General features: G+C 36.1%; 1 protein-coding gene and 1 pseudogene across 5 annotated transcripts in view; one reads left to right on the top strand and one right to left on the bottom strand.

Moving 5' to 3' along the window:
- Positions 1 to 14,072, bottom strand: part of TMEM161B (transmembrane protein 161B) — a 69,253-nt gene extending 55,181 nt beyond the window's left edge. For 2 of the 4 annotated variants that reach the window (XM_087430073.1, XM_087430074.1), the window contains exons 1-2: positions 13,961 to 14,070; positions 6,320 to 6,465 (exon numbers count right to left, since the gene is read on the bottom strand). In XM_087430073.1, coding sequence (XP_087286199.1) covers positions 6,320 to 6,370 — 51 coding nt within the window. In that variant the 5' untranslated portion in view covers positions 6,371 to 6,465; positions 13,961 to 14,070. Of the gene's footprint in view, positions 1 to 6,319; positions 6,466 to 13,960 lie in introns of all 4 variants that reach the window. The other 2 variants (XM_004420383.3, XM_087430075.1) reach the window with 2 other exon arrangements.
- LOC147917347 (uncharacterized) lies at positions 13,743 to 15,289 on the top strand (annotated as a pseudogene). Its single transcript, XR_015552024.1, has 2 exons — positions 13,743 to 14,265; positions 14,553 to 15,289. The product of XR_015552024.1 is annotated as an uncharacterized LOC147917347 (transcript).
- Positions 15,290 to 21,265: the final 5,976 nt, after the last annotated feature.

Here is a 21,265-nt window from a genome sequence, read left to right as displayed (position 1 = left end):
TTATAGAAATTCAAAAAACTGGATATGAAAGCTTCACAGAGCAGATGAGACCTAAGATGGAAATTGAAATCACACAGAGGGAAGAGTAAAGAGAAGGGAATTCCAGGCTAAATGACAAATGTGAACATAGAGTAACCATAGGACAGCGAAAAGCCTAGCTCAACCAAAGCAGACTTTAGTTTATGGCAAAGAATTTTGAGAAATAAGATGAAGACAGAATTTTAGATTGTTGTGAGTCTTTAAAACCAAGAGGACACATCTAGCTGAGGTGTTTAAAAAGCACCTTGGAAGACTTTTAAACAGGCAGCGGTAGAAGGATGAAATAATGCCAATAACATATAAAGAAAATTAAACACAGCAATATATTGATCAATTAGAGAAAGCCTAGACTTGGCTGAAACTAGGAAAGAAAGAACAAAGATAAAAGTACGTCAAAAGAAAACCAATCAAACTTTGAGTGTGACTGAACATGAAGGAAAACAACCATGGAATAAGACTGAAGAATGTCTCAAAGGTTATTCTGGGATGTTTTCATTTGGGTGATTGGCAGAATCCTACAGACACTGACAGGAACTTGTAGACTGAAGGAAACTCAAGGGAAGGGGCCTAAGAGCCTCAGACAGGCCTCCCAAGGACAGCCCCCTGGCTGCATCCTCAGCTTTTCAGAACATGCAGAAAACATGCTTTACTGGTACAATCAATTTACATAAGACAGACTGGCAATAATTAGGCTTGTAACAGTTTTATCAATTAATTTACAGTGCAACATAACTACTAAGTGGATCAGATGTTCAAGTTCACTAAGTGTTCCATTCGATTACTGCCTTAATGATACAGTGGAACTCAAATGATAAGCAGGCTGCTTGGTGAGTAGTGATTTAGAGCAAAAGACAGCATTGAGGGAATATTTCATTCAGGCAGTGCTGAAGTCTGAAGAATACACAGAATAGAGCTCTAGAGTGTAAAATACTCTCAACCCTAAATAGTTCTGGATAAATACGTTCAACTCTGGCTATTTAAACTATTTTTCTAGACTTTCAACTGATAAAACTACTTTCCAATTGATACACGCTTTCTTTAGACAAAAATCTATCTAAAAATTATTCTGTGTTTTGATATGTAAATACCATTGTTTTGGCTACAGTCTAGTCTACCTTAGGTCTTGGAACCAATTCATATCTAAGTTCAAGGTGAGAGGACAACTCATTTCTTCTATCATGTGTTGATTTTATCAAACTCTTAAAGTGTTAACCACGCCTTACGGCCACCTACAAATAACATGTGATAAGTGGTATGGTAGAGGTCAGTGCCAATGTTATTGGAACACTCCAAGAAAGGGAGTAATTAAATCTACATGGGAGAGCCAGGAAAGACTGGTTCACAGGGGTGACATATGAACTAGTCTTACAAAGTTAAAGAAGGATCCCACTGTCAGAAAAGGAAGAGAAGTTTAGAAGATAGACCTATGTGTACAAAGAGAGGAAATGACATGATCCAAAATAATAAGCAGTTCCACAGGGCTAGACTTTGGTATGGGTTGCACACAATGGACTTTTCTGCAGGTACTTAGAAATAAGTCTGGGATCTTAAGCCTGGAAGAGACCAAACCAAATATCTTTTGAAAGGATAACTCTGCCACTACAGTGGAAAAAATTAAGTGAAGGGGTAAAAGTAATTAGAAGCAAAGAACTACATTAGAAATCTGCTGAAAAAGCCCGACCAACACCATAAAAGCCTGAATTAAAACAGCTTCAAACACAAGAGCAAAATCAAAAAGAATTAAGAAGATTTTTAGAGGGGAAAAAAAGGAATTAGGCATGAGATTAGTAATTATCTCTGCAAGGAAAGTATCAGCAGGTAAGGATAAAACTTAGGTGATTATGTAAAGATAAGATGGAAATAATGGGCATAATTATTCCTTAGAGAAACTAAGCAATAAGAGGAAAATCCGATGGTTACTAAAATGGTTCACACATGAAAACATATTTTTATAAGGGGGAAAATGTACATGCTTAAGGTAAAAGGGAAGGAACCAATGCTGGGGGTACTGAATATTCTAGAAAGAAGTTAAATGTGGGAATTCAATTGCTTAAGAATCAGAAATCGATGAGACCAAAGGCATAAATTGAAAGTACAACTTTATGACCTCATCCTACTGAACTGAAGCAAAAATAGGTATAGGGACATATTAAATTTAAAAACTGAGTGGATCAAGTTTGAGAGACATTGAAGAATAACCACACCAAAGTCAGGATCTTGTCAATGTGACTGAGAAGAGGTCTAGAACTTGAGAAGAAAGGTCTGACGAACTTATACATGTGGATGATTGACAGACCCAAGCTGGGTTTTTAAAGATGGTTACTTCCAATAGCTTCTTTAATAGGATTGAGGGCTGTCTAGATTTAATCCAGAAGATAAAGTCTTCCATATAATGTCAAAGCAGGTAAAAGCAGCATAAAACAATCACGGACAGGGCAAGGCGCATTTCTGCCCACAGACCACCTCTTGAATCCCAGGGTTGGTTATACGGGCTATCCTGGCCTTTATCTGGTTTTATAACTTAGCTCCAGCCCTTACAGACACAGTAAACAGGCCTGAAAATAAGAAGAGGAGGACTTTGCTAAATAAATGAAATAAAAATAACAAAAGGTTTTGATAGGAAAGCAGCTAAAAAATGAGTACGGCCACCTATTGATATTTAATATATATTTATTGACTGAATCATATATTTGTTTTGACCTAAAAAACTGCAATTTCATACAGTCATGCATCACTTAACAACACAGATACATTCTGAGAAATGTGTTGTTAGGTGATTTTCATCGTTGTGAGAACATCATAGAGTGTACTTACACAAACCTAGATGGTATAGCCTACTACACACCTAAGCTACATGGTACTAATCTTATGGAAACACCATCGAATATGCAGTCCATCATTGACCAAAATGTCATTATGCAGCGTATGACTGTAGTTCAAATTATTACTACAAATAGAATTATATATATAAAAAGGTAAAATGAGAGAAAGGGAATAGTAAAACACAATTATCAACAACTATGATTTTAACTCAAGCACATAGGTTTTCAAATTTAACTTTGTAGGATGTTTGGTTTGCCAGCATCAATGTTTTGCAGCACAAAATACAAGAAAGGACTTTAAGATCAAAAATCATAAACCCTCAGTAAAATGCCTAGGTATATCCTAAATATCTTCATTAGACTGACAACACAGTAGAATGCATGTTATCTGACATAACTATATTCAAAAACAGCAGCTCCAGACCTTCTGATGAAAATGATGATATAAAGTCATTTCTCGGAATTTGATTAAATTTAGAAATAAACTTAAGAGAAGACATTTTCCTCAGTATAAATTGATAAGGCAAAGTGGAAGACCAACAACAAACAGAGGGCAAGGACAGATGTTTTTTCACAAGAATAGAGGGCAATCTAATTAAATATAATTCATAAACTATTTTAACATATTAGTGTTGAAATTAATAGTTGTTTATTTTAAAAGATAATTTTCCAGTTACAGTAGGTTGAATAAATTATGCAATATCTCATATAAAGCAACACTGCACAGTCATTAAAATGTTGATGAAGAACGAAATATTTTTAAAGATATTAACAAGCCACTTTATCTCTAGCCAAGACATGCATAAATGTTTCATTATAGTACTGATAAGTAACAAAAGGTTCAATGGAAGAAAGCATCCCTAAATTCTGCCACCCTTCCTTTACTGTATTTTCTGACATTATAGGAAATATCCCTACAGATCTATATTCAAAGAAGCTATTAGTCAAAACTAATAAATTTACATTTGACACTTACAAATCATCTTATTCAGACTAATTCCTACTCATTCCTCAACATTCAGTTCCTCTAAAACGTTCCTTGCTAAAAAACATATGCCAGAGGGGAAGGGGGGAGGGAGGAGGGTGAAAGGGATAATTCGGTACATGTGTGTGGTGATGGGTTGTAATTAGTATTTTGGTGGTGAACATGATAAAATCTATGCAGAAATAGAAGTATAATGATGTACACCTGAAATTTTTAGAATGTTATAAACCAGTGTTACTGCAATAAACAAAAAATTAAAAAAAAAAAAAACATAAACATATGCGTAACTCCAAAATAGCCTTTATCATGCTCAACCACCAACTTAAGGGTCTCTCCACCACTAAAACTATATATTCATCATATTTCTTCAGCCCCAACTCCACTCCCAGGAAAGTACCTAGCATGGCAAGCTTTCAATACAAGTTGAATATTTACCTTTTATATGAAATAAAAGGATAAAGCATAAATTTGCCCACTGTTCTTCACTACATTCAGGTTCCTACTGTGTGCCAAACACTGAACTTCAGCATAAAGAAGAAAATTTTTCACTTTAGAATCAAAGACAATGTATTGTGCTTTCTACATATCTCAAAGGAAGAGGTTTATTTATTTTTACAAGATAATCTTCTCTATTTAATGTAATAGGTATTTGTGTTACAAATAATCTTTTAAACAAACTAAAAATTACAACTTTGGTATTGTACTGATCAAGATTCATTAAACAAATTTAAAATAAAAATTTCAGCTTAACTCTAAATTTTAAGGCATATACAAAAGCCAAGAAAATTTAATGTGCACTCCTAATGTTAACTATTAGAAAGATGCATTCATTGCGAATATTTTAATGTGTTGAATAATTAAACACACTAGGATCGCAGCAGTTCTGTCACTAACTAGCTATATAGCAATTAGACAAGCCGTCTCTGGGACTCATTCCTTATCTACAAAATGACAAGAGTTGGCAAATGATCTCCAAAATCTTAGATCTCATTGTTGACGACTGCAATATTTTAATTAAATACACAATAGATTGCTGGAATTCACATATTTACCATTTCTAAACCACCATCAAAGCCTGTGATGTGTAGTTATTGCTAATGGGAACAAATAATTATCCCTTCCTCATAAGGATTAAATGAGCTAACATTTACAGGAGACCTGAAAGGAAATCATTGCTTCAAGTTAATGTAAAGCAATATACCTAACCCACTGCCCAGCATTCTCACCTCAATTAGTGGTTTGTGAGAATTTCTCTCAGAAGATTTGTGAGTGCCAATAGTGCGATAGTTTTTTGTTTTGTGTTTTTTTTTTTTTAAATTTATCTCAGATATCTGGCCAATTCTCTCTTATTAAATGATTCATTTTCTTTATGATCTGAAAAATTTTTAGTGATTATTAAGAGAAAGAACTATGATGACCTTAAATACTTCTGATATGAATGACTGAGAAACCCTCTATCAAAATCAAGAATAAGCACTGAATAAATGTTAGCTGAAATCAAATTAGAAAATAGTTTGAGTCTTAATGAACTAACGTCTCAAAGTTATGACTTACGTTAAAATAAATGTTACCAAAGCTTTTTTCTTATCTGTCCCTCCTGACTAGAAAACATATTTTGTTGGCAATTAATTCTAATTCCAGTTATCCAGATTCTTCTCTACTTCCTTTTTTTGTCTTACAAATTGAATTAGGAAAAGATTGGTATATTCAATATGAAACATCTGACCTACTCAAACAACTAAGCTGTCCAGTAATAAATGATACACTGAGGCTTCATTGTCCTAATGTTAATTAATCTAATAAGGAAAGGGAGGGGTGAGGCAGTAAGCATAAATTTAAACAGAAGTAAATTCTACTAATAAATTTAACTACTAATACAAGCAAAACTTTTGAGGAAAAAACATCATGGCTTCTCTTTTTAGCAAGACTGTATCCAGAAGCAAGTGATTCTAGTCATGGAACACTTACACTTAAACACATATGCCCATAAACCATAAAGAACTGGAACCATTTCCTAATTACTTATACTCATCATAACAATGGCCAAAATCTGAAAAGACAGAAACACTTAAACATTCAAGTTAATGAAGTTTTGGTGCAGCAGAATCTTCCCGTATGACTTTTTCTTTCGGGAAAAGAAAGCAGGAAACTATGGCATTGCTTGTTCTAAGTGGATCATTGCATTTGGGCAAACAGTGGCAATCAACAGGTAAAAGATAACAAAAATCAGCTGAGCACCGTGTAAAGGGCAGACATAGATAACTATATAAAAAATAAGCAATTCAGATTAATATTTCAAAAGCCTTCTATTACTTATCACAAAGATAAAAGTATTAAGCTTATTTAAGAAAGAAAAAGTTATAACCTTATAGTGCCTTATTCATAACATTAACTGATGGCAATCTATAATCACATATTTATAATATGGAGCACAACAGCTTGTTGAAGTTCCTTCTTCATAAGTAATGCCTACCGGTGGAGAAATGTCTTCCTTTCTCTCTCCAATGGCCTTTAGTATCTCCATCTCATCTCTTCTTCACAATCCAAACCTCTCTACTTCCAAGAATTTATTGCAAGGGCTCATCATTATCTAGAGCATCTATATCTTCCCTAAAGGACCTTTATGATAAATAAATACAAAGTTAGTTAATGGTTAGCTGGAAGTAACATGGGGAGATGACTTTTAAAAATCGCCCAGCAGTAAAAATCTTTACTGTGTTTGCTGAATGCATGGAAGGGAAGGCAAGGTATTCCACAAGCCTACACTCTTCTTTGCAACTCAGGGAGAAAACCAAGTTCTAGTTGCAAGCAATAGGTAGTCCAAGCGAAAGGAAAAGGAGCAAGCCAATCCTTAGAGCCCTCAGGAAAAGAAATGGGCTAACTGTGAGACAGGCTTGGAACAAGTGTGACACACTAAATGCTTACACTGATAAGAAATTCCAATTCACAACAGCTCCTCATCCCCAGTTCTCTAACTGCTCCTCACCTCATCAGTGTTACTAGAAGTCCATCCCCAGGCCTAAGGGAAATTAATACTTTGGTGTGAAGGTCTGCCTTAAATGGATGCAGTTAAGGTGGAAAGAATATGAAGGAATCCTTATTGTGACTTACTGCAGCAGTGTCAGATGTGTCTGGCACCCGAGTTAGAAAGGCCAGTCATTGGTGCTATGCATGACAGTAATAATTAATTTCTCTAACACTATATAAGATGTAATATTAGGTATTAACTAGGTTGGGAAGGATTTCCTAGAAATATAATCACTAATTATAATATTATTTCTATAGGAAAATGTTTTTGAAATTCAATCCCTTCATAATCTGAAACTGATCAAAGATAAACAATAAGACTGACAACAGTATGGTGGCCAACAGCCTGGGTTAAAGTCAAATTCCACAAACCACTAGCTGCATGATTTTGGACAAGTTACTTTAATCTCACTGTGCCTCCATTTCTACATTTGTAAAACAGAAGTTAAAAAAAAAGTAGGTAAAAAATGAAGGTAAAAAAATATTAGGAGGTTAAAAAAAACCCCAAGATTTCACTACTTCATAAGGATTTAAATGAGTTAATATGAGCAGATAAACATTAACTGCTAAGTAAATGTAGCTATTATTGTTATTGAGGAAAAGTACAATTCAATTTCTTATCCATCTGACATATACTTAAAGACCTAGTCCAGTCAATCCTTTCTGAAACTCTTCTTGAACTCCACACAAACAGACTGTTCACTCCTTTGTCCCCTTGATGTATATTCAACTAAATGTACATTTACAATATTCACAAATTCACATATTCAGAATCACAGAACCTTGAGTCAAACTATAAAGGTCATCTAGTTCTAGTTCAAGCAGACTTTCAAAGTCATCTATTGTACTTTTCTCAAAGTCATTTGTAAGGATATCTGTGTATGGGTAGATTGGTTTTCATAATATCTAAAGATTTTTAAAAAATAAACAAAACATTATAATCAGACATTAAGATCCTAAGTCTCAATATCAAAAAGCTAAATCTTGTTTATGGCCAAAACACAAAAGATATTTAATTTACTTTAACAAGAGTATTACTAAGTCTGTGTTATTTTTTTAAGCAAAAGATACGCATGTAAAATTAGGATATTTTGAGTGAATGAGTTGTATTCTCTCAAGAACTGTAATAATTTACAAGACTAAAAATATGTGGCAGAAAAATTAATATATTAAATAAAATATAGTATCACCTGCTATATAGGGGTTTTCAAAAACACATTTTTATTGATTTTCCCTTCACTGTTTAGAAAAATGATAACATATAACTTCATTGAAAGATTTATATAGCTAAAGACAGTATGAGCTTTGTGTCTGACACTACAATAATTTTTTAGGGTGCAATTGATAAATATGTACTCATAGGTACCAGGCATATAGGCTGAACATATATATGAATTCATATTTGTTCCAATGTCATCTCCTCACTGAGGCCTTCCCTGAATGCCCTATCTAAAATAAACACCCCAATCACGTTCTATCCCTTATTCTGCTTTAACTTTCTTTGTTGCATTTACCATGACTAACATATATTATGTCTTATTTGATTATCATCAGACTCTCCCAATAAAACACAAGCTCCACAAAGGAAAGATTGTCTCTGTTTTATAAAAAGTTATATCCCTGTTGCCAAGAACAGTACCTGACCTACAGATGGTGCTTAATAAAAGTGAATGAATGATTGAACAAACGCTTTTGAGATGAGAGCATGACTTTTAAATGTTTGGTGAAACAAAAGGTACAATCATTTCAATCAAAACCAAGAGAATGTTCATTTCACCAGAACTTTAAAGATTATATTTTACTGTAACTCAACGGTAAGCGGTATAGAAGAAGTAGGAAGGCAATTTACAGATAAGTTTATTTCTTCAAAGTTCCTTTGTGGCAAGTTGTGTTCATTCTTGACTTAGCAACATGGGCAAAAACATGGCACAACAGTAAGAAAATAATAAATTCTCTCTTATAAATGAACACTTCAGAAAATCTTCTGATTTTCTAAAATCAATTAAATTTGCTTTAAGCTTTTATTCCAGAGCAAACAAAAGAACTAAATTATTTTGAAAAGTGAGCCGAAGCCCAAAGTATAAACCAGTCTTAAAAAATCAACCTTGAATCAACCAAATGCTAACCAAGAGAACAAGTCTCTACTATTATTTGAACTAAGACTCTTTAGGAAAGAAGTAGTGAGGGAGAGAAGCCAGACAAAAAGTCAGAGAACTGAGAAGCAGCTCACATCTCTGCCAAGTTGTGGTTAACTAACGAAACCTGACCAGAATCCATCCTTCAAGATACATATGTCCATTAACCAGGATAGAACAGATTCTGGGCCATAAAAACACCTTAACAAATTTAAAAAAATAGAAATTATACAATGTCTGACCTTAGATCATAATGGAATTAAACAAGAAATCAATAACAGAAAGATAACTGGAAAATCCCCAAATATGTGGAGATTAAACAACTCATTTCTGAATAACACATAGGTCAAAGAGAAAATCTCAAGAGAAATTAAAAATATTTTGAACTAAATGAAAACAAAAACTCAACTTATCAAAATTTATGGGATGCAGCAAAGGCAGTGCTTAGAGGGAAATTTGTAGCATTTAATGCATATATAGTCATGTGCTGTATAACGATGTTTCAGTCAATGACAAACTGCATATATGATGGTGGTCCCATAAGACTAGTACCATATAGCCTATGTGTATAGTAGGCTATACCATCTGGGTTTGTGGAAGTACACTTTATGATTTTCACACAATGACAAAATGGCCTAACGATACATTTCTCAGAACGTATCCCCATTGTTAAGCAATATATGACTGTATTAGACAAGAAGATCTAAAATCAATCACCTAAGGTTACATCTTAGGAAACTAGTTAAATACAAAGTAAGCAGCAGAAAATAAATAATAAGAATTAGCGCAGAAATCAATGAAATTGAAAACAGGAAATCAATAGAGAAAATCAATGAAACCAAAAGCTGGTTCTTTGAAAAGCTCAATAAAATCAATAAGCCTATAGCCAGGCTAACTAAGAAAAAAAGAGGACACAAATTACTAATATCAGAAATGAAAGAGGAGACATCACTACAGATCCCACAGACATTAAAAGGCTAATAAAGAAACACAACAAACAACTCTATGCCCACAAATTTTTAACCTAGATGAAATGACCAATTCCTTGAAAGATACAATCTGCCAAAACTAACACAAGAAATAGACAATCTTAACAGGCCTGTATCTATTAAAGAAATTGAATCAATAATTAATAACCTTCCAAAACAGAAAGCACCAGGCCCAGATGGGTTCATTGGTGAATTCTACCAAATATTTAAGGAAGAAATTATACCAATTCTCTATAATCTCTTTCAGAAGACAGAAGCAGAGGGAATAGTTCCTAACTTATTCTATAAGGCCAGCATTATCCTAATACCTAAACCAGGCAAAGATATTGCAAGAAAAGAAAACTACAGAGCAATATCTCTCATGAACACAGACGCAAAAGTCCTAAACAAAATATTAGCAAATCAAATCCAACAATGTATAAAAATAATTATAAACCACAACCAAGTAGGATTTATTTCAGGTATAGGAGGCTAATTCAACATTCAAAAATCAAGTAGGGGCCGGCTCTGTGGTGTAGTGGTTAAGTTCGCATGCTCTGTTTTGGCGGCCTGGGGTTCACAGGTTTGGATCCCAGGCACAGACCTACACACTGCTTGTGAAACCATGCTGTGGCAGGTGTCCCACATATAAAGTAGAGGAAGACGGGCATGGATGTTAGCCCAGGGCCAATCTTCCTCAGCAAAAAAGAGGAGGATTGGCAACAGATGTTAGCTCAGGGCTAATCTTCCTTATCAAAAAAAAAAAAAATCAATTAAAGTAATCCACATCAACAAACCTCCAATATCTCTATCAAAGTCTCTAATGTCTGCATTAGAGTTCTCTCAAAGTGTGGTTTAAGGATCACCAGTTTCAGACTTAACTGTAAAACTCTTAAAAATAAGATTCTGAAACTCCACCACCGAATAATGGAGCCCAGATAAGCATTTTTAGCAAGGCTCACAAGTGAATCCTATACAAACTCAAGTTTGAGAACTAGTGTCCTAACTCACTTTTCAAAACCCAGTTGAAGTCGCCTACTACATGACCCCCTCCCCCCAGTCAGAATTAATTTCTTTCCTCTGTACTCTTTGAGCACATTACATGTATTTCTCTTATAACACTGACCACATCCTCTTCCCAACACTCTTCTTTGCCCCCTAAAAATAAAACTTTCTCATTAACTCTGATTGACTAAGACGTTTACAACATTTTTTTCCAACAGACCATAGCTCAACCCCAGTAGCAAAAGTTACCACAGAATGGTAAATATATAAAACAAGCCATGAGATACTTGCAATTCCAGGAGCTAGCTCTAATCTACTTTTCTCCCACAAATCAGCCTAAATGGTGGCAATAGCTATTTGATTAAAGTTGATTTGCAATTTTCAAAAAGAAAAGTATAATAGAACAAATAGTTTTATTCCTTTAGTAAATTTTCTTCGGACTATCCATTTTCAAAACAACATGAAAGCAAAAAAAATAAGAGTGAATACATAATCCTATTGTCATTTGCTCACAATAGGAGAAACTTATTACACGCACAGGCATTTATTGAGTTTTGATCTACATAACGTATCAGAGAATGAGAGGAGAATGAATTTATATTGATTAAAACAAAAATAAAATAAAGGTGTCCCAAGGCTTTGCTTTCCACTCCAAAGTAGTATTTAAGACAGTAGTGAAAAACCTGGACAAACATATGGACAAACATTCCAAGTATTACCTACATAATGTATAAAAAAATGAAAAGGAGAATGATAAAAGAAATCAAACTTAAATCAAACGGCAAAGAAAAAAGAGTAGAAATCAGACTAACTTTATTTAATCACAAATATGTACTTATGCTGAAAAAAATCCTGAGTGAAGTCATAGAATCATAAATAAAAGAGTTAGAAGGTGTTTAATCCCCACCAAGTCCCACTTCTCTTATCTAGGAAGAAACTTATCTAAGTTGGGTGATTTTGCCAAACTCATACAACTAATAATGGGCAGAATCCGGGTCTTCTGAGTTCAAGTATTACACTCTTTTCTTTATATCATTAGGAGTAAGCAGTGCAAAAGTTCTCAATTCAAGCAAGCTGAATCCTAAATAAATTCAACCCTTGTTCACTTCATTTAATGGCTAAACTCTTTCTTTTGAAGGATTCCAAGCATTGACCACACTTGCATGTACAGACATAGTCGATTTCACAGCTGGGAAATCTAAAGTGGAGTTAATTAATTCAGAAATATAAGCAATACCAGAATGGAGAGAGTCAACTACCTGGCCCCTGGCGACATTCTCTTAAGTGACATTTTGAGAAACAGCATGAGTTTGTTTACCTTAGCTTAAAACAAAACTACCTCTTTTGAGCAGGCGGGGGAGAGGATTTCTAGTATTACAGAATACTGGGAATAAGTTCACATTCAACTTCTCTGTGACTATCATGAATTTAAGGATATTAATTACACTTTATTTTCAACTTTTCAAAGTTGAAAGTCTATTCAACTTTTCAAAGTCTTTGAAGAATTCAAAGACTGAGCTTAAATTTAAGAAGTGGAGATCTGACTTTTACTCTACTATGCGAAACTATTGTTACCTTAGGTAAATCACTGCTTATTTCTAGACCTTAGATTCTTCATTCCCTAAAATTAGAGGGTGGGCGGAGGTTAGGCTAATTATTATCTTTGGTTTCTTCTTCTTCTACTGTTCCCTATCTCTGCCTAATTTCACTGATACAAATGGAGAAGAAAAAAAGAAAACCTCTTAATGAATACAACCTGTATTATTCACTGAGGTTTAAAAACACACACACAGTGCTCAAAAGAGTCCTAGGTTAACTGGCAGAGTGCACCAGGAACCACATTATTTTGAAGTTCTTCTGTTTCACATGCAGTTAAGTTTCTAAAAGTCATTCAAAACTCAATCATACACGATAGCTGAACGATGTCAACATTTGGTCCTGAAAAAGCACGGCAAACTGAAGCTAAATTCCAAGACAGAATCCCCTTCAGATAAGGATTTGAAATCTTTTATAGTCAAGCAACTGACAATGTTGAACTTTACAGGACCCCTGTGATCTTGGAAAGCAACAAAAGTTAAGAAATCCCGCCATGCCCACCCTTGTGTGTTCTGGAAACTGCTTACTGCAAAGAACCGCCAGTCCCCATTGGACTTAGGTAAGCCTCATGGATGCTCCCCTTGTTTACCTATGACAAGGCCAGACATAGAGCCTGAAAATTCATTCTTTGCTTCATAAACGATTAGCTGAAATGATGGTCCCCACAGATCAATCAGAACAAAATATTTGTACCCCAATTCTGGTTAAGATCCTCTTCTCCAAGTCCCTGAACCTTGGCGCACCTTCAGTTTGAAACAGCATACAACTCCTCCTTAACATCTCCCTATTACAGTCTCCCTAGTGAAACAGTCCCTTTCCCCATGCCCTCGCAATACTCCTTTCGAATAAAGCCTCTCCTTACTAAGTCCAGACTTTTTAATCTGACACCCTTTCCAATTCCAGAAGGGCTGAGTATGAAAGACAAGCTGGCTTTGCCGTTTAAGTAAGTGACAGGTGTTATCTTCCACAAGAAGAGGATCCGTTGTGTCCATGTGGAAAGGCTACAGGGGCTCTAAGATCCGAAATTCTTGGCCACTGCCTTGTAACTAAGGAGGGCGGGGAGGAGAGGCTCAACCGGGCAAGGTCAACTCCGCGACCACCTGGAGCCACGGGCCGTACACAGTGAATGGGCCACGAACATTCCGGCTACCTACTCCGTACTCCCGTACAGATCTCGCGGTTGGACAGAATAGATGCTGCTTCCTCAGGGGCCCAGGCGCTCCTTCTCTCTGGGGCAGGTGGTGGGTCCTGCCCTGCGGCTCATCTCATTGCTCCCGCCCGCTCCATCCTCAGCTGGGCACCCGACCGGCTCCCTTCACAGGACTGGCCTCCCGGCCCCTTCCTCCCCAGTGTTGTTACTCCAGCCCTCACAGGAGGACTCACCATGGCGCCAAGGACAGGTCGTGAACCACACGCCTGGAGTCGCCGGGACCTTCCCGGACCTCCCCGCGCCACCCCGCTGCCGGGAACCTCTGGACACCGCGAAGGAGAAGATCTTCCGGCTCTGCCGGAAGTTCTGCCCGCGCGGGACAGGAAGTCCCGCCCTCTCCTGAACGCCGGCGACCCCACGCCACGCAGAGGTGAGGATACGCAGGGCGTCTTCGATTGCGGCTTCCGTGGGTCTAGGTTAGAGTCTGGGGGCGGTGCTGACCTTGAGAGCGCGCCGGGGAGGCGCAGGCGCAGCACAGGTAGGTGGGCGGGCTGCGCGCCTTTGTCGCGCCTGCGAGGATCCTGAGGTAGGTGGGTGGTCTGGGCCGGAGCGCGTCGGCGCTCCGGGAGGTGGTGGAGGTGCAGGTTGGTGAATGGGGTGGGAGACAACCCCACACGGAGCGGATTTAGTAGGGGAGAAAACCACAGTTAGCCGGGCTCGTGCTGAGACAACACAGTAATTGCCTCAGCTCAGCCACGCCCTTTCTCTTGTTACCTTCTCGTTTTCCTGGCTGTCCCTTCTTGGGGACTTTACGGATCTCCACAGACCTGTCCCGCTGTCGTCTCTGCTTCCTGCTTTAGTGGGTCCTCCAGCCCTTCCCTTCCTCAGGGCAATGGAATTTGATCGTGAGAAGTTTCTTCGCTATTCACAGATGCCAGCTGAAGCCAGAAGGACATCTACCAAGAGCAGAGAAACCAGAACGAGAATTCTGCCTATTTAATACGTTCCAAAACGGACGAATTCCTTTTAGTTTAAAAAATATATATCATCAGCTGGAAAAAAGTGAAACTCCCCTATAAGTCTTAATTTGGGGTGGTTGTTTTTTTCCAAAATCTGTACCCGTTAACTCTTTCTGCCTTTTTATTTGGCTATAATAAGTTATAGTACTGGAGACAAACTTGAAGTGGATATACAGAGTAACTTTAACCCAAAAATTAATCTCACAACTTGGGAATCCTTGCTTAAGTCGTCACTGTATCTGCAGTTTCATCTATGGGATCTCTTTTTGCCATGGTATCTAGTGTTACCATAAAACTTGAATTGGGAAGGGAAATTAGGAAGCTTCGGAAGAAGTTAAGAAGGTTGGGCAGGCAGAGGTGGCTGTAGATGTTAAGTTTCACCGTCCTTGTTAAAGTACCTGGAGAGCATGACATCCATGCTACGCATGGTGAAAAACCCTGGGAGTCAGAGTTCTGAGCCACCCAAAAGAAGCATGCACAGGGAAGTTGCATTATGTTAGAAAGGGGGCTAGAAACTGAACGTATGAGTTGATTTACTTTAAATTGGGGGCGGGTTGGGGGGAGGGGATGAATAGCATGACGGAGAAGTTATGGGAACCCTAAGGAGTACTGACATTGAAAACAGCTAACGGAGGGATGGAGCTGGGAAGTAGTTTGTGAAACATCCTGCTGAGGATGAATCCAGAACTTCCCTGAGGGTGCCACTTCTGCTGTATAGGGACAAGGTTGTAAATAAACAAGCCCCAGGGCATCCGCAGATGCTAAGTGTAGTACAGAGGGACTGGAGTCATCTGCTGGTGTACCTGTGGGAAGCAGTTTCGGTCCTTGAGGAAGAAAAGGTGGAGAAGGAAAGTGGCTATCTGTCTGTCAGTGACAACACATCCTGTGAAGTCTTACTCTTTCATTTCTGACACTGTAGTTCTTACATCCATCCTAAACCTGGCAGCCTCTTTGAGGTTCACAAAGCATCTCCTATGTGACAGTAAGACTGAAGTTACTATCAGGGTGGAATCCATTCCTGCCGGAGTAAAACCACAAAAGGAAATTGTAGTCAGTATTTTGTTACCTGCTTATTATTTTTAATAGATCATGGGCTTCGATGTTTCTTATTTGGTATATGGCAAGTTGATAAATAACTCTTTGTTAATACCCTTTAGTGTCCCTATTTCTATTAACAGTGTGAAAAATCTGTTATAAGTGATGTTCTTTTAAAGATTAAAGTACATACAAAAATGTTTTAAGGCAGCATCTCAGTCTTTTTTATCCCGCAGAATAATGTTTTGTATCGGTTACATGCCTTGAAGTAGAGGGATTTACCCATTTCCATTACTTAAAATAGATGAGAGTCTTTGACATAGGTATAGAGAAAGGGGAGTATTATGAAAGGGGAAAAAAGATACGGATGATGATTAAAAAGAAATTTGGTAAGTTTGGCAAGGGAGTTAGGAGTCCAATCTTTGATAAAAGTCTTGGTTGCTTACTATTAGGGCTTTGTGATGAGATGCAATATCCTAAGTGAGACTGTTCTCAAGTGCTTAAGAACACTAGCAAAAAGTTACCTCCTCCTTCAACACCCACAGCGACCTGGAACATTTTCACCCATTAAGACTTACCACTTTTTCAAAGTCCAGCCTCATAGAGATTGTAAAATGTTTTCCTGATTAGCTCCTCTAAGAAATTCCCACTACTTTTTCTTACCTTTAATAAATATGATTATTATATGCTTTATTATACAATGTCTTTGTAATTTCCCCCCCAATGTATATTCTTTTCTTTTCTTTTTTTTTTTTTTTCTTTGTGAGGAGATCAGCCCTGTGCTAACATCTGCCAATACTCCTCTTTTTTTGCTGAGAAAGACTGGCCCTGGGCTAACATCCGTGCCCATCTTCCTCCACTTTATATGGGACGCCACCACAGCATGGCTTGCCAAGCAGTGCGTCGGTGTGCACCCGGGATCCGAACTGGCAAACCCCGGGCTCCCGCTTGCGCCACCTGGCCTGCCCCTATTTTCTCAATTATACATAAACACCTGGAGAGCTGAAACCTTCTTTTTGTGTTGCCCGCTCTTTCCCCCATAAGAAATGCCGTTTAAATAAATGAACGTTGTGGACAAAATCACTTCAGTTAAATTGCCCTTAAAATGCTTTATGGACAAAAATATTAGTTGTAGCAATACTTATAATGGTAAAAAATTAGGAACAATCTTTAGCAATTGGAGATTGATCAAATTCTATCACATATACTTAGTGGAATATTATCTATTTTCTAAAAGTCATCAGACTAGTCTTTCTAATGGAAAATGTTTATTTTCTAAGTTAAAAGAGCTGGATACAAAATTGTGACCAGTATGATTGCTTTGACAAGAAAAATATCCTAAGCATAGAACAAAGTAAAAAAGGAAGTAACCAAAAGTATATCAATCACCATTCCTGGAATTACCATGCGAAAACTTTCTGTAAGGGGGTAATTTTTAAAAAGTTTATTTTCTTTTACTTAAGAATGGATGAAAGGAGTGTTTTTATTTTCAAAATTATGGTTTGTAACATCCATCTATATTACTCTCATCTTTCTGATTTGGGAAAAACAAACGAACAAACAGGTTCTTCAGAAGTATATTGCAAACCTTTAGTAATTCAGTATCCTTCTTCTGCATATTTCCTTTATTTACATGTTACCATAGTTATATCTAGGACTACACCACATATCTGATTAATTGGTGGAATAACTCCTGCAAATTTTACACAAATTTACAATGTACATTTTCAAGGATCACTAACGCATATAAATGGGATCTTGATCATTTGATACCTTTTAGTGTCAGGAAAGTCGAAACAGCCACCACCAAGAGCAATAAACGCAAAGCCATAAAAAAAGTACCTATCTGTTTAAAACCTAAATTGGCTTTATTCATTCATTAAATATTTATTGAGTATCTACTGTGTTCTAGACTTGGGGAAAGACTGGTAAATAGAGCAGACATTGTCCCTACTATCAGGGAATTTACGTTTTAGTGGTAATAGACCGTATATAAATAAACAAGAAAAATATAAGATAGTAATAGTGCTAGGCAGGAAATTAAAATAGATGATTATTTTAGATTAGGTGACTAAGGAAAGCTTCTAAGGAGGTGCCATTTAAGCTGCTGTTGGACAGGAGAATCCAGCTTTACAAAAATTGGGGAAACCGTTACTTGCAGAGGGGACAATAACACAAAACTCTAAGGCATGAGCTAACTTGGGCTATTTTAGGAAGCAAAAGAAGGCCTGCTTGGTTGGAGCATAGTGATAAGAGAAAAGTATAAGTTTGGGTGTAGGAAAGGGCTAAGTTATGTTGGCATTGAAAGCCAGGAAAGGGTTTGGATTTTATTCTAAGTGCCATGGAGAAAGCACTTTGCCTGAGGAGTGATATGAAATAATATATTTTTAAAACTTAAGTCTGATAACTTTTTAATTAGAGTGTTTGGTCTGCTTACATGTAACACATTTACTAATATACTTGGATTTAAATCTACTGTCTTATTATTTGCTCTTTATTTATCCCATCTCTTCTATGTTGATTTTTGCCTTCTTTTAGAGTATTTTCAATTATTTTATTTCTCTCACCTCATAAGCTTGACAGCTATATTTTGATAACTTGTATTGTACTTCTTCCTGGACAATGTCAAGACCTGAGAACACATCAACCTCGTTTACCACCCCACCCATGTTGTATACGGTGTGTGTACTTAATATATATATTTCTTAAATTCCTCAAGACATTATTATTTTTATGAAATTAATGTGCATTTATATTTTACTCAGATATTTACTTTGTCTCTTGTGGTTCATGACTCCTTGAGTTTCTGAGCTTGTATCTGGGCTCATATTTCTTCTTTCTGAAGAACATGCTTTAGTATTTCCTTTTGTAAATGTCTGCTGTTGACGAATTCAGTTTTTGTGTCCTGAAACTATTTATTTCACCTTAATTTTCAAAGAACATTTTTACTGAATTAACAACTGTTTTATCGTTTTGAAGATACATTCCATTGCTTCTGGCTTCCATAATTTTTTTTGAGAAATAACGTCAGTTTTATTTTTACCCCTTTAATTCTTTTTTCCTCTGGCTGCCTTTAAGATGTTTGTCTTAAATTTGAAGTAGTTTTGTTATGATGTGACTAAATGTTGTTTTCTTTGTTTTTGTTGTTATTGTTTGTTTGTTTTCTCTTTGAGATTTGTAATGCTTCTTAAATCTAGGATCTGATGTCCTTATTCTGTTTTGGAAAATTCTCAGCTCTTATCTCATCAGATATTGCTTCTGCCCCACTCTCTCCCTTCTCCTTTCTATTTGGTACTCCACTTAAATGTATGTTAGATCATTCATTTTATCCCTTATGTTTCTGTTCATTTGTCTCTCCATGGTTCATTCTGGATAATTGTTACCTTTCTTTCAGCTCACTGTTTTCTTTTTAATAGTCTCTAATCCTCTGTTAAACATATCTGTTGGAGCATTTGTTGCAGTTTATTATCTTTTTGATTGTTGTCAGTTCAAGCATTTCTGTTTGGTTCTGTTTTAGTTTCCAGTTATCTATCTAGTTATGTCTCTCAATCTGATCTTTTATTTTCTCAAAATATTAAGCATAATTGTTTTAAAACCTGTGTCTGGTAGCTGTGAGGTCTGTTATTGCCTGAAACTTCTTTGCTGTGGTTGCTGTTTATCATATTGTCTTATTTACTTTTCTGTTATGTTATTTTTTTATTTTATATTACTTATGTTATTTTTATTTATAAAATTTTGTTGATTTATGTTATTTTATGTTATGTTATTTTTGATTGAGTGTCAGAACTAGTATATGAAGAAATTAGAGTTTGAGGTCTAAAATGATGTTTTCTGCAGAAAGAGTTTATGTCTCCTGGCAGGGGCTTTGGGCACTGGTAATCTAAAATCACCTTAATCTAGACAGTGATCGAGATGATTGGAATCTGAGCAGGTCTACTTCTAGTTCATACCGTGTAAGGTCTCAACTTGAAGCCTGTAGAATTTACCAGAGCAGGCCTTATTCCAATTTTTGTCATTTTAACTCCATTAGTTAGTCAGAAGCTCTGTTCAGCTTCTCAGCCATCTTCTCAGGAATCAGCAAATACCTGAGAGGAAAAGCTATCATAAATGCTGGGTTCAACAACTCTGGTTTTTCTTCTGGATTTTCCACTGCCTCATTAGCTCTCTAATGCCTTCAGATGTTTGTTTTATATTTTGCCCAACTTTTCTAGTTGTTCTCAGAAGAAGGACTAGTCTAAATTACCTAGTTCGTTATTACTAAAAATAGAAATAAAAAATATTTTAAGTAATAATTATTGTAAATAAACCATTTACAAAATTTAACTATTAAAAGTCTTTTAAAATCTCAAAGGATTGGTATCATTTACATCACATTTTCTAATCACAGTATAATTAAGTTAGAAATTAATAACAGAAATCTAGAAAACCTCATATATTTGGAAAATAAGAAACCCATTTCCATGTAAGATGGGTCAGATTCACATAAGGATTCTCACATAATGGCCTCATATATTGAAGCCTCATTATCTTGGACTGTTTGACCTGGTTTAACTGTTCTGAGAGGCACTTTGGATGCTGGAGGTGAGAGCTTAATTTCTGTTCCTGAAATGGCACTATGTTCTGTAATTTCCACTGTGGTAAATACTCAGTTCTATTTTGAGATTCCTGATAAAACCAGCTTTATTTTTCCAGCTTAGCAATGATTTAGCAGCAGAGGAATCCCAGTACCTTTTAAGATTTGTTGTGTGGTTTTCTTTTAAAAAGCCCCTAATTGTTTTTGAAAAATAGAATTTATTGTTAGAGCATCTGTCCATTATTTGCACATAAAATAAAATCATTTCTAAAGTACCTATATATTTATTATTTAAAGGTATTAAAAAAAGGAATGAAGTATTGGTTATTTGGAAGAGGAAAACTTCCCCCCACTCATACTACCAAAATAGGAGATATATTTAATTAAGGTAAAAATATATACTGAAAAAAAAAAAAACAAATAAGGATTCTCAATGAAAAATAGAAAATATGTCTTCAGAAATGAACAATGACAAAAATACTATATATCAACATCTATAAAATGTAGCTAAAACAGTACAGTCGTGTGCCACATAACATTTCAGTCAACAACAGACCACACATATGATGGTGCACATAAGATTAGTACCATGTAGCTTAGGTGTGTAGTTGGCTATACCGTCTAGATTTGTGTACGTATATGCTGTGATGTTCTGACAATGACAAAATCGCCTAAAGACACATTTCTCAGAATGTATGCCTGTTGTTAAGTAATGCATGACTGTACTTACAAGGAAATTGAAAACTTTAAATACTTAAGGAAGACTGAAAATTAAGGAGCTAATAATCTGTCCTAAACCTCAAGGATTGGGAAAAGTATAATGGAAATAAAATTAATGAAATGAATGCAATGAAAAGCAAATTTTTAATACAGAGGGGCAACAAAGTCAAAAGTTGTATCTTTTAATAATA

The sequence above is a fragment of the Ceratotherium simum genome, chromosome 4 (genome assembly GCF_057802395.1).
Source record: "Ceratotherium simum simum isolate JZ-2026a chromosome 4, ASM5780239v1, whole genome shotgun sequence".
Classification (NCBI taxonomy): Eukaryota; Metazoa; Chordata; class Mammalia; order Perissodactyla; family Rhinocerotidae; genus Ceratotherium; species Ceratotherium simum.
This window is presented reverse-complemented; position numbering and strand designations above follow the sequence as displayed.